The 17,320-nt window shown below is 42.0% G+C and overlaps 1 protein-coding gene across 8 annotated transcripts in view; it reads left to right on the top strand.

The window, feature by feature from the left end:
• Positions 1-17,320, top strand: part of HERC2 (HECT and RLD domain containing E3 ubiquitin protein ligase 2) — a 211,364-nt gene that overhangs the window by 189,785 nt on the left and 4,259 nt on the right. For all 8 annotated transcript variants that reach the window (XM_081290553.1, XM_081290551.1, XM_081290552.1 and 5 more), the window contains 10 exons: positions 1,279-1,456; positions 2,995-3,156; positions 4,916-5,007; positions 5,222-5,361; positions 8,963-9,150; positions 9,560-9,757; positions 11,838-11,921; positions 15,298-15,439; positions 15,627-15,821; positions 16,657-16,769. In XM_081290553.1, the coding sequence (XP_081146679.1) occupies positions 1,279-1,456; positions 2,995-3,156; positions 4,916-5,007; positions 5,222-5,361; positions 8,963-9,150; positions 9,560-9,757; positions 11,838-11,921; positions 15,298-15,439; positions 15,627-15,821; positions 16,657-16,769 (1,492 nt within the window). The remainder of the gene's footprint in view (positions 1-1,278; positions 1,457-2,994; positions 3,157-4,915; positions 5,008-5,221; positions 5,362-8,962; positions 9,151-9,559; positions 9,758-11,837; positions 11,922-15,297; positions 15,440-15,626; positions 15,822-16,656; positions 16,770-17,320) is intronic.

The following is a 17,320-nucleotide window of genomic DNA, read 5'->3' as shown; positions in this document are numbered from 1 at the left end:
TTACAAGATAGAATATGCATAAATAAGCCATCATCTATACACATATTAGTGTAATCAGAAAATGAAATTAATAAAAAAAAACACCATCTACAATACTATTCTCTCAAAATCAAAATATTCAGGGATAAATCTGACCAAAAAAATGTGGATAACCTACAGACAGAAAACTATAAAATACTAGTAAAGATTGTTTTTTTTTTTTAAGGTTTAGATATTTTTATTAACATTTAAAAAGTTTTTTTAAATTTTTTTTTTTTAAACTGGGAATTGAACCCAGAGGGTACTGAGCCACATCATCCTGGCCCATTTTTTAATATCTTTTTATCTTGGGACAGGGTCTCACTGAGTTGGTTAGGGCTTTGCTAAATTGCTGAGGCTGGCCTTGAACTTGTGATCCTCCCTCCTCAGCCTCCTGAGTTTCTGGGATTACATATGTGAAGACCTAAAATCATGTGCAAATATTCAGTACCTTCAAAATTTATATGAAAATAGGAAAGTGAATCATGAAAGGAAGCTTTTGTGATCTTAGATCAAAGATTTTTTCAGTTAGAACTCGAAGACATGATTTGTTGAAGAAAATGAATTAGTCATCAAGGTAAAATATAAATCTGAAAACATGATAAATTGAACTTTGTAAAAATTATGAACTCTTCTTTTAAAAACATTATGAAGAGACTAAAACGATCTGCCACATGCTGGGAAAAGGTATTTATAGTCATTTAATCTGACTGAGGTCTGATAGCCAAAATATATAAAGAGCTTTCAGAACTTAATAAGAAAACATGGTAGCCCTGCTTGTCACCTTACAGGCTGGTGATAGTCATACTTTAAAATTCCTTAAATGAATTGTTGATTTATAGCAGGGTGGGCAAACTATTTCAAGTAAAGGCCTGGGTAGTAAATATTTTAGGCTTTGCATATGATTGTTTTTTAAAGTGGCATTTTAAAAACATAAAATTTATTCTCAGCTCATATGCATTTTAAAAATAGGCCATGGAACAGACTTAGCCCAGTGTGGGCAGTAGCTTCCCAACCCCTGATTTAGAACTGTGAAAGTTATATTCTCTGGCATTCAGGTTTCCTAAGGGAGCCAGGTAGGACATTATGCAATTTTGAGTTCAGATCTGAATGATTCTTCTTGATTTAATAATAACTTTTTTTGAGAGTTGCACATTGACTAAATGAGCAGGAAACAAAAAAAATTACATAGTATTTAATAAACTTTAAAATATTTAAGTGTAGAAGTTCATTTGTTATATTTGATGTCTTTTCTTGCAGTCCATGTGACCGCCCTCGTGTCATTGAGTCTTTGAGAGGAATTGAAGTGGTTGATGTCGCCGCTGGTGGAGCCCATAGTGCCTGTGTCACGGCAGCCGGAGACCTCTACACATGGGGCAAAGGCCGGTATGGCCGCCTAGGGCACAGCGACAGTGAGGATCAGTTAAAGCCAAAGCTGGTGAGAAGGTGCCACCTTCAAAAGCCCAGACCTAAGCCTAGTGGTTGCTTGTGCTAAAATGTTGAAGTGAGATGCAGCAGTTTGCCACCGGTGGATGGGGGTAGTTTGCCTTTGTCATTATAGTTTTAAAATGTCAGAAATATTTCCCATTCTATTTTCTTTTCATTTTAGTGTTGGCGATCATAGGCTCACTATTTATAACTAGGTTTTCTTTGTGATGGAAATAAAAAAATCTTGATTTTGTATTCATATCATGAGCCATTTAAACAGAGTGGTATTTGAAATATTCTTATACAGTTATACAGTTGATTTTGAACAACAGTGGTTTGAACTGTCTGGGTCCATTTATATTCAGAATTATTTTTTGGAGTTTTTTGAGAATTTGAAAAAACTCAGACAAACTGGGTAGCTTAGAAATATATAAAAAAAGTTAAGGAATCAGTGTGTAATGAATGCACAAAGTATATGAAGACAACAGTCTATTTTATTATTTACTACCATAAAACATACACAAATCTATTATAAAAAGGTAAAATTTAGGGCTGGGAGTGTAGCTCAGTGATAGCAAAGCCCTTAAGTCCATCCCCAGCATTGCAAAAAAAAAAAAAAAAAAAAAAAAAAGTTTAAATTTATCCTAACTTATGCATACAAATACTTATAGATAATACATGGCACCATTGCAGGTTGAAAGAAATATAAATGAACACAAGGTGCAATATTAAACATAACTGTTTAAAATTAACTATAGTACATTGTATTATTATGATAATGACATGACCACCTATTCTTGCTAATATCGTAAGCTCCAGTATTGTAGGTATCTGTTTAAAACGCCACATGACACTGTTCATCTCCATGTGATCAGTTCATTTCTATTTTATTTATTTTTTATTTGTAGTGCTGGGGGTTGAACTCAGGCCCTCAATGCATGCTAGACACATGATCTACCATAGAACTACATTCCTAGTCCTGCTTATCTCTTCTTGTAATTCATATCATAGTAAAAAGTGATATCGTTTAGTTTTTGTGTATTTTCTGCCATTTATAATACATTAGCATACAAAATATATATTAAATGACTGTGTTACAGTAAGACTTCCAGTCAGTAGCAGGGTATTAGTAGTTAAGCTTTTGGGGAGTAAAAAGTTACATGTGGATTTTTAACTGTTGGGGCATTGCACCTCTAAACCCCATGTTGTTTTAGAGTCAATTGTAAAGATAAATATTAATTGGCATCTAGCAAAATGCTTTGGCTTCTAGAAGGCCCACTGTCTTTGTAGTGATACAAAGGGATGAATGAATAGTTTTCATGGCGGAGCAGGATTGGCTCATCAGGACCCTGAGACCTGCTTCCTACAGTTTAGATTAGTATAGTTCACATAAAGGAAGGTGTTTTCTGTTTTATCTCATAGGATTATTAAAATTATAAAGGCTCCATTCATGCAAAAAAGAATGGCAGCATTGTAAAGCTTTTCCTTTGATAAACCTTCATTGTGTATGGCCAGCTAACCGAAGGTTTTTTTTTTTTTCCCCTGAAGGTGGAGGCACTGCAGGGCCACCGTGTGGTGGACATTGCCTGTGGCAGCGGTGATGCCCAGACCCTCTGCCTCACCGACGATGATACTGTCTGGTCCTGGGGGGATGGGGACTATGGCAAGCTTGGCAGAGGAGGCAGTGATGGCTGCAAAGTGCCCATGAAGGTATTTCCTGTTTGAATAGCCTCAGATTCACCATTGCTATCCTCCTCTGTGGACTTCTCAGGGGCATTTTAACCTCAACTTTACCTTCTTTGCAAAAAATATTTGGTAATCAAGTAAAATGTGAGTGAAGGGCCCAAAGGCATGAGGTATTTTAAGTGCTTTTTTTGCCTTTTTGGGGAATGGATGTAATCCAGATTTTACAGAGCCTCTGGTTTTATTTACTACATAGGCCTGTTGGAGGAATAGAGTAACATATTGTTCCCAATCACTTCAGTTTACGGTGGTAGGCAGATACCATGTCACACACTGTGGGATGCACTAGAACTTAAGGGCAGGTACTCTGAGAGAAGCCCCATGAGGAGGCTGTCTGGCACCCGAGTCTATAGGCCTGGGCTTAGGTCCCTTGCATTGCTCCACATGAGCTGAGGCATTTTCTTAACTTTGCCAGTCTGACTTGACATTGTGAATGGGTGTTTGGTAGAGGTTAAATGAGTCGATGTGTTTAGATCGAGTACTTACCACTCTGCAGCCTGCAGTGCCCGAGCACTGTGGTGTAGTAGAGCTGCTGTTCTTGAGTGCTGTGAAAAGAAACTGGAACCTCTCTTTGCCCAGTGTCCTCTCTTGCTGGGCTTGGAGAATGCAGGTGTGAAATAGAACCATATTATATGCAGTTGCCCCGGAGCTCTGACCAGGTGGCATGCACCAGGCACCCCTGAGCTGTGTTGGTGGTGGGGGCAACCGTGTAACTTTTCTTTCCAGAGTTGTGCTGCCCAATATAGTAGCTGTTGGTTACATTTGACTGTTTATGTTTAAATGTAAATCAATTTAAATTAAATAAAAATTAAAATTCACTCCCTTAGTTACATTGATATGCTTAGTACCTATAAGTGGCTCAGGGTGGCCTCCCTTTCCATTATCACTAGCACTTTGTCCAGTATAGGTGTATGGATATTTTAGTCACATTATAGGTTACAAAGGTTTCCACAATGTGAAAAAAAGGTCTGTTGTGGACTTTCCTGATTAAAGAAGGTTTTATACACAGACTTTACACCATCAAGGATTAGAGGGGCTAGAGGAGGAGATCACTAATGCCAGTGTGTCAGGGAGGGAGGCAGGGGAAGATTAGTTAAGATAATAAATTTTTAATTAATTTAAATTTAAAATTAAATATGGGAATGTAAGTATGAGAACACTCATAGAGGCAATAAGGAGCAGGGGGTAAGGAGTTTGCTGGGTAAGGAGAAGTGATAACAGGTAAATGGGCTCCACTGAGACCCTTCCTTGTTGGATGTGGTGAATTGGGGCCCCATTCAGGCAGGACTGCATGACCAAGAGCATGTTAATAAATGGACCCAGACAGATGGGCAGGTCCCATTTGCTCTTGGTCATCTGTCTTGCTGACTGTTTCTTGCTCTCTGTGAACCTCAGGTTTTGAGAGAGTGTTGGAGGGAGGTAAGTAGATACACAGGGGTTGCTGAGGAGGGTGCCTCCATGCCAATTGAAATATCTTCCTTTTTGGTGACATGCATTGGGTCCCATTTTGCTCTGTGTTGGCATGTCTGCAGCCACTCAGATGCTTTTGCTCACTTCCCGGTAGTACTTTGAGTAAGTGGAGTATGATTTTAAGTTGTGTTAAATATTCTAAACAGGAGTGGATATTCAGAGTTCTTCTTAGACTTAGTTCAGTCTCAGTGTGGTTGCAATAACTGCTGTAGGGCCATTGATGGAAGGTGTCTAATTGGACCTTTTTCCTTTCTAGATTGATTCTCTTACTGGCCTTGGAGTGATTAAAGTAGAATGTGGATCCCAGTTTTCTGTCGCCCTTACCAAATCTGGAGCTGTTTATACTTGGTATGCAAGATTCTGTTGATTCTAATCAAAATCAGATCAGACTTTTAATTAAAGCTGTGTTAACTATCTCTTCATACAGTAGAATGTAACTTCTATGGCAGGCTTTTTTTTTTTTTTCTCTCCAACCTGGAATACAGAGCTTGCACCAAAAGGATGGCAGGTGGTAAATGAGATAACTTTTTCTTAGTAAATTCTGTGCTTCCTTTGTGTGCAGGGGCAAAGGAGATTATCACAGGCTGGGCCATGGATCTGATGACCATGTTCGAAGACCTCGGCAGGTCCAAGGGCTGCAGGGGAAGAAAGTCATTGCCATTGCCACTGGCTCTCTGCACTGTGTGTGCTGCACAGAGGATGGTAGGTTTGAGGCCCAATGCTTCAGAACTGAGGCCTATAAATCTGAGAGAGCAGCATAGGAACAACATGTGCTGGAAAAGGGAGGAGTGGTGCCAGAGAATTATGCTGTGTCCTGAGTGTCTATTAGCCCCTGGTGTTGCATCTTTGAATATTTTATGTTATGAGGCTGAACAGGCAAGAGCTAACCAAGCTGGCCTGGGATGGCTCCCAGCTAGGAACATGGATCTCAGGAGAGCTCCCCATTCTCTAGATAGTGTGTATGGCTCACTGGGCCTGAATTGTTTGCATATAAGCAATGTGGTCTGTACTGAACCCTACTTTCTTCTGAAATCTGGAGCTTGGTATGTGCCAGGCAGAAGGGTAGCTGTGAGATCAGCCCCAGTGAAAACCCTCAGTGTTGAGTCTCTGATGAGCTTCCCTGGTAGATAGCATTTCACACTTGTCTTCACACCTTTTTACTGTGGGAATTAAACTTCTCTTGTGTGAGTTCACTGGGAGACGACTCTGGCAGCTTGTGTCAGATTTTCCCTGGCCTTTCCCCTAGGTATCTTTTTCTTTTGCCTGATTTTACTGTATCCTTTCACTGTAATAAGTGAAGGCTGAGTGCAACTGCATGCTGAGTCTTGTGAGTCCTCCTAGTGTATCACAGAACATGGGGTGGTCTTGGGGATTCTGATACAATGGCAAAAGGGACTTTCCAGATAGAATTAAGGTCACAAATCAGCCAACTTTGCAATATGGAAATTATTCTGGTTCATGGGTGGGCCCAAAGTAAATACCTGGCACATTCAAATCAGTAAAGGAGGCTGAAGAGTTGGTTGAGATGTGACTAGAGAGGTGCAGAAGTTTTCAAAGCTTGTGATGCTCATGTCCTGCTGTTGTTGGCTATCAAGACAGAGGAAGGGGCCAGAAAATGGGGTGGCTTCTGGAGGCTGGGCCATCTTTCAGTGAAAACCAACAAAGAAGCTGGACCTCAGTCCTTTGAACTGAATTCTGCCAACAACCTGAGGAACAAAGGAACTCCCTGAGGGCCTCCATACATGAGACCCATATCGGACTTCTAATCTGTAGGAGTAAAAGCTGTTAAGTATGTGTTGTTTAAGCCAGAAAGGTATGTGATTTGCCATAGCAGCAATGGAAAACTTCAGCTTTCAGAAGACAGCCATTCTCCAAATTGTGCTCCATTTTAAAGCCTTTGGTGAATTACATAAACATGTACCAAGTAATCATTTCATTGGTGGAAGAGTTTTATATATGAATAAGCAAATTTTATGGTTTGTGGTAGAATGGCATCGTAGTTCTTGATGAAGAACTAAAACACTATTGTTTGATTAATTTTAATTATTTTAAATTTTGAGACAAATTATAGAGAATAGTTAGAAGCACCTTACCAAGAACTTTTGTATCCTGAATCATGTAATTTAGTTGCTGTCCAGGTGCCTCCACCCTGAACATTGAGTGTGTATTTCCAACAGTTAGGGACATCGTGTCACATGATCTCAACATGGCTGTCCAGCCAGAATATCCATCCTTGTCCTTATTCCACCTGGTACTTATTCCTGTTCACAGTACATCATGTGTTATAGTGTGCTGTCACCTTCATATCATCTGTCTTCTGTGACACTTCCTCAGTTGTCCCTGGCATCTACTCTAATGCTTCCTCAATCTTGCTGAGCTTTTTGAACCTTTACACTTTGGAAGGCTAATTTGTAGCTTGTTTTCAATTTGGGCTTATACGATTTTTCTTCAGTAGCTTCAAGTTGTGTGTTTTTCATCTTCTTAATTCATCCTTTCAGGTGACTTACAGTTTCTCTTTGTGCTGTCACCAGTGATACTAATTTCAACCAGTTGCTTAAGTTAATAGTGTCTGCCAGACTTTCCATCATGAACATCTTTTGTAGTTATTAGATATTTGGGCAGAGTATTCTGAATCTATTTATATATTCCTTTTTTCATCCAACTTTTAGTTTACTCATTTATTTATATCCCTGTAAGACTCAGTTTCCTGATTTATTCACTAGGATGTATATAACCTATTATAATTATAGGGTGCTCAAATTGTGCCTTATTTGGCTGGCTTTATCTCTATCCAACTTGTCTCTATCTTTGAGTATACTCTTCCTCTGGCGTAGCATGATAGTCTAGCCTCATCCTGTATGCTCTCTGACCCACAGCTAGAGTTGGCCATTTCCCCAAAGGAGCCCTGGTGTCTTTAGAGGAGAAAGAAAGTATTGAGAAGATCCAGGTGATAAGTGTGCTTATTGTTATTGTGTGTGTAAATTATTTTGTGTTTATTTCTGTATTTATACATGTATGTTGAAAACCATGACTTTACCCTAGTATCCTTTTCAGGACCATCAGTTTTTTCTAGTTTCTCTTTTCACATTTATATTTCTTCCTCTTTTGGTAATAAATCTAGTTCCATTATCCCAAATATAATGGTTTGGTTACTCCTTTTTGTGTCCCTTCACCTCATTCTGGGCATCTCCACATGTAAATACATCAAGCTGACCTCCACCTGGCTACTCCCTTGTGTGGAAGCCTCCTCACCTTCAAACTTGATAACCCTTACACCTGTTCTTTGTGACTGTGAGGAACATTCTCCTCACCTTGTCAGGCTTGGACACCCACCAAGTGGCTTTAGACTGAAGTATTGAGAGTGGGAAGGGGCAGCACACAAGCACACTGCTGTCAACGGCATAGGCACCACTCCTTATAGAGTGCTGCCTTCAGCTGCATGACAACCCGAGGAGGCTTTGTGGATTTGACAAGGCTCCTCAGAACATAAACCTCATTTCTGTCCAGGTCACCAGGGATCTTATCCTTAGAATATTTTTATGGTAGTGTTCATGATTGGGGTCCAACATGGTAAACTGAAAAGAATAATGATTCTCATGCATGATGATGACTCTTCTGTCCAGGATCTGAGTAACTATTGAAAGTTATTTTAACATATGGATTTTGTTCTCCTAAAAACTGACTTTCTCCTCTCTTATTTTTTAAAAAAATGTTTTTTTAGTTGTAGATGAGCACAATACCTTTATTTTATTTATTTGTTTTTATTTTATTTGTTTTATTTGAGGATCAAACCTAGTGCCTCACACATGCTGGGCAAGTGCTTCCCCACTGAGCCATAATCCCAGCCTCCCTATTCCATTTTACATGGAAGAGCACTTTGGGTTATCAGGGTTATTACCATCTGTTTAATGTAATTTGTTCAGATTGAGAACTGCTACAGTTATTGTTCAGTACAGAGTAACCATCCATATATTGGATCATGCATGTGCAGCCACTCTTACTACTTTTGTGAACTAATGAACCCACGATATTGGATCTTTTAAGACCACAGTCTTGTATGCCTCAGAAAACACATGTTGACATCAGAGACTATGGAGAGTCTCAGGAAGTATGCTTGCTTCTTGGGATACATGACTAGAGTGTGTTCACATCTAGGTCACATGTGAAGCTGATATTCAGAGAGGTGACCATCAACAGTGAAATGAAGGGCAGCGAAAGCTGACAATGTGATGGGAAGACATTGGCAGTTGTGCATTCACTGGTCATGGCATCCAACTTCTTACTGTAAATTCACTTCATTTAGGTGAAGTTTATACATGGGGTGACAATGATGAGGGACAACTAGGAGATGGAACAACAAATGCCATTCAGAGACCTCGGTTGGTAGCTGCCCTTCAGGGTAAGAAGGTCAACCGCGTGGCCTGCGGCTCAGCGCACACACTTGCCTGGTCGACCAGCAAGCCTGCCAGTGCTGGCAAGCTCCCTGCACAGGTCAGTGCTGCTTGGGTAGGTGGGTAAGGAGGTGATCATGTTGTGACAGTTACCACCCATATATTGGATGATGCATGTGCAGCCACTTCAGCATGCTTCATACTTGCAGAACCACATATTTACAGAGATAATTCATAATGTTGCAAATTAGTGATTTTAAAACCCATCAACATGTTGCCTTCTTTATTTTATAAAGTACGTGAAATGATTCTGATAGTACATGCCTCACGTTTCTTAGTAAATATAGTATATTATTCCAGAAGTAACACAGTGAGGTTTTTCAAACTAAACTCAAATCACAGTGCTTCTTTTTTTAGACGTGGGTGGATTTTCAGAATTCTTTTATAAACTGTGGCTTTTCTGTGTCTTTGACATCTAAGTTGACTTAACACAGTCTCAATGTTTTTAGATCCCCATGGAATACAATCATTTGCAGGAGATTCCCATAATTGCCCTGAGAAATCGACTGCTGCTGCTGCATCACATCTCAGAGCTCTTCTGCCCCTGCATCCCCATGTTTGACCTGGAGGGCTCACTTGACGAAACTGGACTTGGGCCTTCTGTTGGGTTTGACACACTACGAGGGATCCTAATATCCCAGGGAAAGGTACTTTTGTAGAAATCTGTGGCATAAGTGATACTGATATCTTCAATAAATTTAACTCAACAAAATTCCCTAAGCTGGGAATGTTGACTATAGAATTCAGCTCCTTCAGCAAGTGTTCCCTAAGTGTCCACTATGCGCCAACCTGTGTTTTGGGTTACATTACATTAGAATGTATCAATGAGAAACCAGATTCATTTCATTTGAAGTGTGTACTCAAAATAGTATAGTTGTATTTTCCCCTTAGAATCTCTTCCTCCCCCTCACTCTCTGGATGGGAGTGTCGGGTTCATACAACTGATTCTTTGTTGGTGTGTTGATTCTCTGCCCGTTGGGCCTTGAGGCTTCCTATCCCCATTGACACAGGAAACAGAAATAATGAGGTAATCTCTTCTCTCAGGGACATCCAGCAGAGGGCGCATAGAAGATCAGATAGCTTAGATAGCCACTTTGTGTAGATAGCCACTTTGTGCTGGAATCTGTAAGGTAGAGATTCTTTGCTGAATGGTCATTGAATAGGAAAGAGTAAAATCAGGAATGAGGGTATCTGAAAGTCTCCAGGCAGGTTTTGATCCTTTGACATTTTTAATGATTAGAGATTCCTAGAAATGGAATGCCCAAGCACACACTTTTAAACCAACTGAGGTAGGAGGATTGCAAGTTCAAAGCCAGTCTCAGCAACTTAGCGAGACCCTGTCTCAAAATTAAAGAAAATAAAAAGGGATAGGGATGTGGCTCAGTGGTTAAGAGCCTCTGGGTTCAATCCCCAGTACCAAAAAAAAAAAAAAAAAAAAGAAAGAAAGAAGAAATGGAATGCCTGATTCAGAGGTTAAAGGGTCCCCATTCTGAAAGTTGTCAAGTTTCTGACAAGCAACTTGATGAGATATATAGAAGGGGCTCTTTATTATATAGTTAGGGAATTGTTGTGTAAGCATAGGTGAGTTGAGGTCAGAGTGATTGGGAGCAGCACAGGCAGTGGCACCCAGGCTCCTATGCTGAGGCAGTAGCAGTGGGAGGGAACATGTGAGTGGCCTAACCTGGAAAGGTTTGAGGTTGTGTTGTCATAGACTGTGGAGAGGTAGGAGGTCTTACTTTCTCCCATTCAAGGCAGCAAAGATGGTGATACAGAAGGAATGGGTGGCAGTGGGTGATTCAAAGCAGGGGAATACTCCCAGAAGGAGGAACTGCCCCGGGTGTGTTTGGGACACACAGGAGAGCAGGTGGAGGGGGATGCTTCCCCAACACCTCTTTGGATCTCTTCCTATGTCTGATTGTCTCCTGGGGCCACTTATGACCCCACCTTCTACCTTCAGGGATTGGAGTTCTCAGGCTCAGGATCTGCTGGGGGCCCCCTGTGCTCCTACAGTGCCCCTCACTGTGTATGATGGCACTGTCTTCCACATGGCAAAGAGGGCCAGGACCCCCCACCTGAATGATCTTGTCTATTTGACTATCCCCCAAGTCCCCTTCCTTCCTTTTTTTGGCACAACTGTGCTCTCTTCCTGCACCCTGCCTATATGGACATGGCCAGCTTGCCTTCCTCCTTTGTGAGACTCAAGCCAAGCCCACTGTGCTGCATGAGCTGTCCTGTCAGTGTGCCCCGGGCACTCAGGTTTCCTTCAGTGCATACTCACAGCATACTTCACTTCCTGTTCTGTCTCCCTATGCCCCACCCCAGGGCTGGCTAAATTCATGGGGGTCCTTGACCCATCACTGCTTTGTAGCATAGTTAGTGGTTTAACACCAGGCTGCTGCTACTGGACTTGCTGTTTGGCAGGGAAGCTTTAGCCTTCTTACCTGAGTCAGGGCAGGAGCTTGCCAGGTTCCTGCTCTCTGCTCTGTGCCCAACTCTTCCTGAGGGCTCTTCCTGTTTGCCCAGCTGTTGGCCTTGCTTGCCTGCTGTGTAACCCTGTGTGCAGCAATGCCAAGCTGTTCCCTCACAATCCAAGAAAGAAGTTGGCAGTATACTATTCTTAAGGAAGTCTGACTTGCTGGAACAGAAGATTTTAAGCAGATATGATTTGCTTTCTCTCTGGGTGATGCTGTTTCCTATTTTAAATTCTGTCTGTTTGCCATGTGTTAGGAGGCTGCTTTCCGAAAGGTGGTGCAAGCAACTATGGTGCGAGATCGTCAACATGGTCCTGTTGTAGAGCTGAACCGAATCCAGGTAACATGGAGATTGTTAACTCAATCTGAAGGTGTTAGAAGTGATGCTTTCGTGGGTGCAAGGGGTGTCCCTTCAGCCTGAGTGAGGACAAGAGTGCTTGTAGCTTGACATCCTTGTGCCTGGGCTTGAACAGGTGCCTCCTTCCTTTTTGGCACTTTCTATATATGATATTTTGATGCTGAGGCTACCAAATAGGAATATAAATGTTATCCTATTTAGCAAAAGTGAAATTATTTCAGATAACCCAAAAGCCCAAAGAAGATGAAGTAAAAAAGAAGAAAGTAAAAATCAGCAAACAGGGCTATCTAAACTGTGTCTCTAGTTACCATCACAAGTTAAGCTCAAAGAAGTAGAACAGGTCAAAGGCCCTTGATGCAAATGTCCAGTTGTAAGTAGTAACAATTCTCATTTCTGTCATTCTCACCTGGCTCTGGGAGTTTTTTTAATGTGGTGTTGAGGATCGTACCCATGCTTCACATGTGCCAGGCAAGTGTTCTACCACTGAGCCACAAACCCAGCCCATTAATACTTTTAAGAAATAAAAGCAGTCCATTTTTTAATTTATGCTGCTGCTAAATGTGCATAAACTTACAGTTTTAAAAAAATTCAAAATAAAGATAATCCTGGTCACTGATTATGATAGTGTGCAGCACTTGACATTTAATATGTAAATGAAATTGGCTTCATCTCTTGGATCTGAAAAGCCATGAAGAACAAAATCTTTGTTCCTGAACCTTTGTATTAACACATGATTTTTACCCTGATGTTGATTACATGACTAAAGATTTTTTCAGAGTTGTACTTGGGGGCATTTTGAATTAAGACATCAAACTTGTCCTTTGTTGGGACAACACATGTGACCATATTTGTAGAACTGGTCATTCCACTAACGTCAGAGTATCTAATGCTAAGCTGTAGGTCAGTCAGTCAATTCCACAAATAAATGGGTTGTTTAATTAAGTTCATAAAAAAGCTTTTATTTCCCCACCTTGGATGATCATTTTGGTTTGCTCTGCATCATTAGGACATGAATACTAAGTTCATAAGTTAAGAAAATCTGGTGGCTGACACCATCCAGCGCATACTTGTCTCAGGACCACACACAGGCTCCTTGGGGTCAGGGACACTGAATGTAGGTGTTTGGAACCCAGGTTAGACACCCTGTTTCTGTCCTCTTAGATTTTTCAAGAATACCTCTTTGCTATGTGTCTTTATATATCTATGCTTCAGAAATGTATAATTCATGGGTAGATGGCAAACAAATTTATAGTAGGTATTTTTATAAAGGCAGGTAACACCCTTCAGCTCTACTATGCATAATATGGACTGATGCCTGGGGACTGCTCAGGTACAGCCATAGCCCCCAGCCACCAGACAGGTGCTTGCAGTTTGGGGCAAACTCTTTCCGAGGCTAGAAAGTTCTCCATAAATGTGAAAATAGAATTGTTTTTCAACCAAAATTAGAGCATGGGGAAAACATGCAGTGCATCTAAGGTGAACACAGGACACCAGCACAATGGCTGTGTGGTTCTTCTGCCCTAACTATCACAGCTGTTGGTGATGTTGCCCAGTACCAGCCTCCTGTGGGGACACTGGAGGAGGGAAGCTCACATTTATCTGTGGGAAGTATTCCAGAGATGCTGGCATGCAGTTTGTCATCCTAGAGAGTTTTTGTTTGTTATGAATATGATTTAGTTTTATAACAGGAAAACCTGAAAATCAGTGTCCATTAAAAATTTTAATTACTTTAAAATTTATTATAGAATTAATACATGCCATTTCTGAACATTTAGAAAATTCAGATTAAAGACAGTTAAAATCATCTGACCAGAGAAAACACTGTGCATATGCAGATTTATCTCCTTTCAGTGTTGAAACTGTTAACATGGCCATTATTTCCTGAAGGATGGGTGGTCTCTGCTAGTTGGTACTGTCAGTCAGGGGAGGCAGCACAGTGGTTGAACTGGAAGCTAGACCCTATCTCACCACTCATGTGATAGTTGTAACATTGTGGACACATTCCTTTTGGTAGTTCAGTCTCCTGTGAGGATAATGGATACCTTAAAGAATTGCTGTGAAGTTTAAAAGAAATAGCATTTGTGGACATTTAGTTGAGTATGTGGCTCAGACGAAAGTTCATTCTACAGGAAACTATTACTTTCAGTGTCACTTTTATTTTTAGTCTTGATTGTGATTATTTGTGCTGTAAGGAGAATTAGCTGTTCAAATTGGACCCAGAACTAACTTGAAGTGGTTAAAGATGACAAGGGTTTTTCTGGGAGTCAGCATGAAAATTCATTCCAGTGACCATTTTTAATTCATCTTTTCATGCTGTCATCATCTCAGACTGAGCTTCCCAGATGATTGTGAATTATAGCCTGGATTGACAACTCTAAGGGAAACTGAGAACACCAGCATCATTTGATCTGTTAAAATCTTAGCTTAGGATGACAACTGTGTGCATGCACAGTGATTGTACATGTGAGGGTGACTCAGTGATTCAGGATTGGACTTGGGATCAGTACAGTGGGTGGATGAGAGGAGGGGGAGGTATTATTCTGGTTGAGGTAATGTGTCTGGTCTTGCTCTTGAGAGCCTCTTGGCATGAATCTTTGAGTACTGGGAATCTGTCCTAGGACAGCTTTGGGTGGCACCTTGTTCCCTGGAGGTTGTGGCAGTATAGTTCAATAATATGGTGTATCTGAAGTTATAAAGCATGAGGATCTGTGAAGGAGTAGTGATACCATGTGTCATTGTTGGAAGGTATATTTGTTCAGACCACCAATCCTGGGGGCTGCCATACACATCACTGATGACCTGCTGAGTAGGGTGAGGGGGTGATGGCCTTGGATGTACAGAGTAAAGTGCCCTGGATAGTCTGTTTGCACAGCACCCATGACAGGAGACATATGCTGCCTCCTTACACACTGCATCAGGATGAGGAGCCATAGAGGTAGGTCTCTGAGGTCCTCTGAGGGTTTGGGGTATAGGAGATGAGGAAAATGAGTCAATCTTGGAGCTGTGGTGAGGGCTTAGGAGGAGTGAGGTGCTTGTCAATTCTTTCTGTTTCCCCAAGGATTTGCTTTGATTATTTGCCAGGTGCTCACAGTGGCTATGAGGCATGCATGGGATCCCTGTGGGCTCTGCTCATGCTGGCTCCTCAGGCAGTAATTGTCCAGAGGTTTACAGATGCAAGAGGAGGCTACATGGGAAGTGGGCTAGGCTCAGGGAGAGCAGATTGTCCTTCAGCAAACAGAGTAGTAAGGGGTAGAGTCGGGGAGAAGCCTGAGGGCCCAGTGTTCTCCACAGGTGCATGCCAGGCTGTGTGCACATTGCTGAGCAGCTGTTTCATGTTTTCTTACTTTCTTCTTTCTAGGTCAAGCGCTCCAGGAGTAAAGGTGGGTTAGCTGGTCCTGATGGCACCAAGTCTGTCTTTGGACAGATGTGTGCTAAGATGAGTTCCTTCAGTCCTGACAGTCTTCTCCTTCCTCACCGTGTCTGGAAAGTCAAGTTTGTGGGTGAGAAGTTGTCATATGCTGGAGAATGTGTGGCTTTCCTGAGGGGTAGACCTTGAGCTTGCTGGGACTGTCGGCAGAGGGCACATGCACGTGGGATACAGGGTGCTCCAGTGGTTGCTTGCCTGGTGCTCTTCATGAAGGGTGGGAGTAGGCAGCCTGCACATTGCTGGTTCTCTTTTCCCACCAGGTGAATCTGTGGATGACTGTGGTGGTGGCTACAGCGAGTCCATAGCTGAGATCTGTGAAGAGCTGCAGAACGGACTCACTCCCCTTCTGATCGTGACACCCAATGGGAGGGATGAGTCTGGGGCCAACCGAGACTGCTACCTATTCAATCCGGCTGCTCGGGCGCCTGTGCACAGCAGCATGTTCCGCTTCCTGGGTGGGTCTTCTCAGTTGTCTGTGATACTGCAAGGTCAAGTTTATGTTCACCTTTAAATTAGTTTAGTATCTGCTCAGTCTTGGAAGAGACAGTAGATGTTTTAAATATTTAAATTAGTTAATATTTAACTTTTGAGAGCTTTACCCGTGAAAAAGATTTTTAATGTTTATTGTGTGTTTTGCCAAAGTTATGGGAGTGAACAAGGTGCTGTTCTTAGTTCTGTGCCCAGCATGCAAGGCTTGGTAGTGTTGACTTCTGAAGCTATAGCCAATCCATGCACAGCTATGGACATACAGAGCCTGGTGGTCCACTGTGGCATGCTAAGGGCTGGAAACAGCGTTTGACACTGAGAGGATCTGAAATTACTGTGTTTCTTCATTCTAAATGTATTTGAAATTTAGCATCAGATGGGGTAGGGAGGTCTTGGCATGGGCTATTCCCTCCCTCTTGACCTGTTAGGGTCTTTGCAGATTGCTCCCAGCCTCAATGTCATACCACTGTTCTCTGGTAGAACACCCATCTTCTTGGAGAACCTTCAGCTCTTTGCTTTGCCATCAAAGGAATAGGAACTGGCCTCAGTCTGGCTTAGACCTGTGTGTGGAAAGAATACAAAGAGTAAGAAATTCATCTTCCAGGAACAGAAGGAAATAATGGAGTTAGAGTAGGGAACATGATTTTGAGAGTGGGCCTAGATCTGTGAGTTTGGATAATGTTGATTTAGAGGGCACTAGGGCCTTGGTGCAGAGCCAGTGCTCTATGGCATGTTTGAGTGAACTAGAAGCAATTTTGTCATCCATTTCAAGGATCTTCTGTCTCTTGTGTTTTGAATGATCAGGAGTATTACTGGGCATTGCCATCCGAACTGGGAGTCCTCTGAGCCTCAACCTCGCTGAGCCTGTGTGGAAGCAGCTGGCTGGAATGAGCCTCACCATTGCAGACCTCAGTGAGGTGACTCACCTGGGCTGTGTGGGGGTTCCCTGGGATCTTGTTATAAGGCATAGCCTGTTTTGGGGGTCTGGCCTCATTCACACTCCAGGGTCACTGAGGCCACTGGCCAATGACTAACTTCTAGTCACAAAGGTGTGTGGATGTGAGGCTTGTTTGCTTGTAGACCTTGATTTACCATCTCTTTTGTAGTGCTTTGCAACCTATGGTCCTGTCAGATAAGAAAGCCCACTGTCTTTTTCTTGTGCAAAAGCTGAGCTTCTGGGTGACTGGGCAGTGCCTCAGACTGGGGAGGGATTGCCTGATGCAAGCAGCCATAGCCAGGCTTTCCCCTTTGCTGCCCAGTCTTTCATGCCACTGCACAGGGAATAATCTGTCACCCACCAGTTTCTGTTATTTTCTCAGCAGTTAATTTTAAGAACTTTGTTGAATGATGAATTTGATCAGCTTCTTGGGTGAAGTACTTTCTTGTTATGTCTTCCTTTTGTTTCTTGGTACATGTGATGTGCTTGCAACCTTCGAGATACACCCTGAGGCACACTAAGGTCTGCCGT

The sequence above is a fragment of the Spermophilus citellus genome, assembly GCF_964194105.1.
Source record: "Spermophilus citellus genome assembly, chromosome: 4".
Lineage (NCBI taxonomy): Eukaryota > Metazoa > Chordata > Mammalia > Rodentia > Sciuridae > Spermophilus > Spermophilus citellus.
Note: the sequence above shows the minus strand (reverse complement) of the source record. Positions and strands in the feature narration are given on the sequence as shown.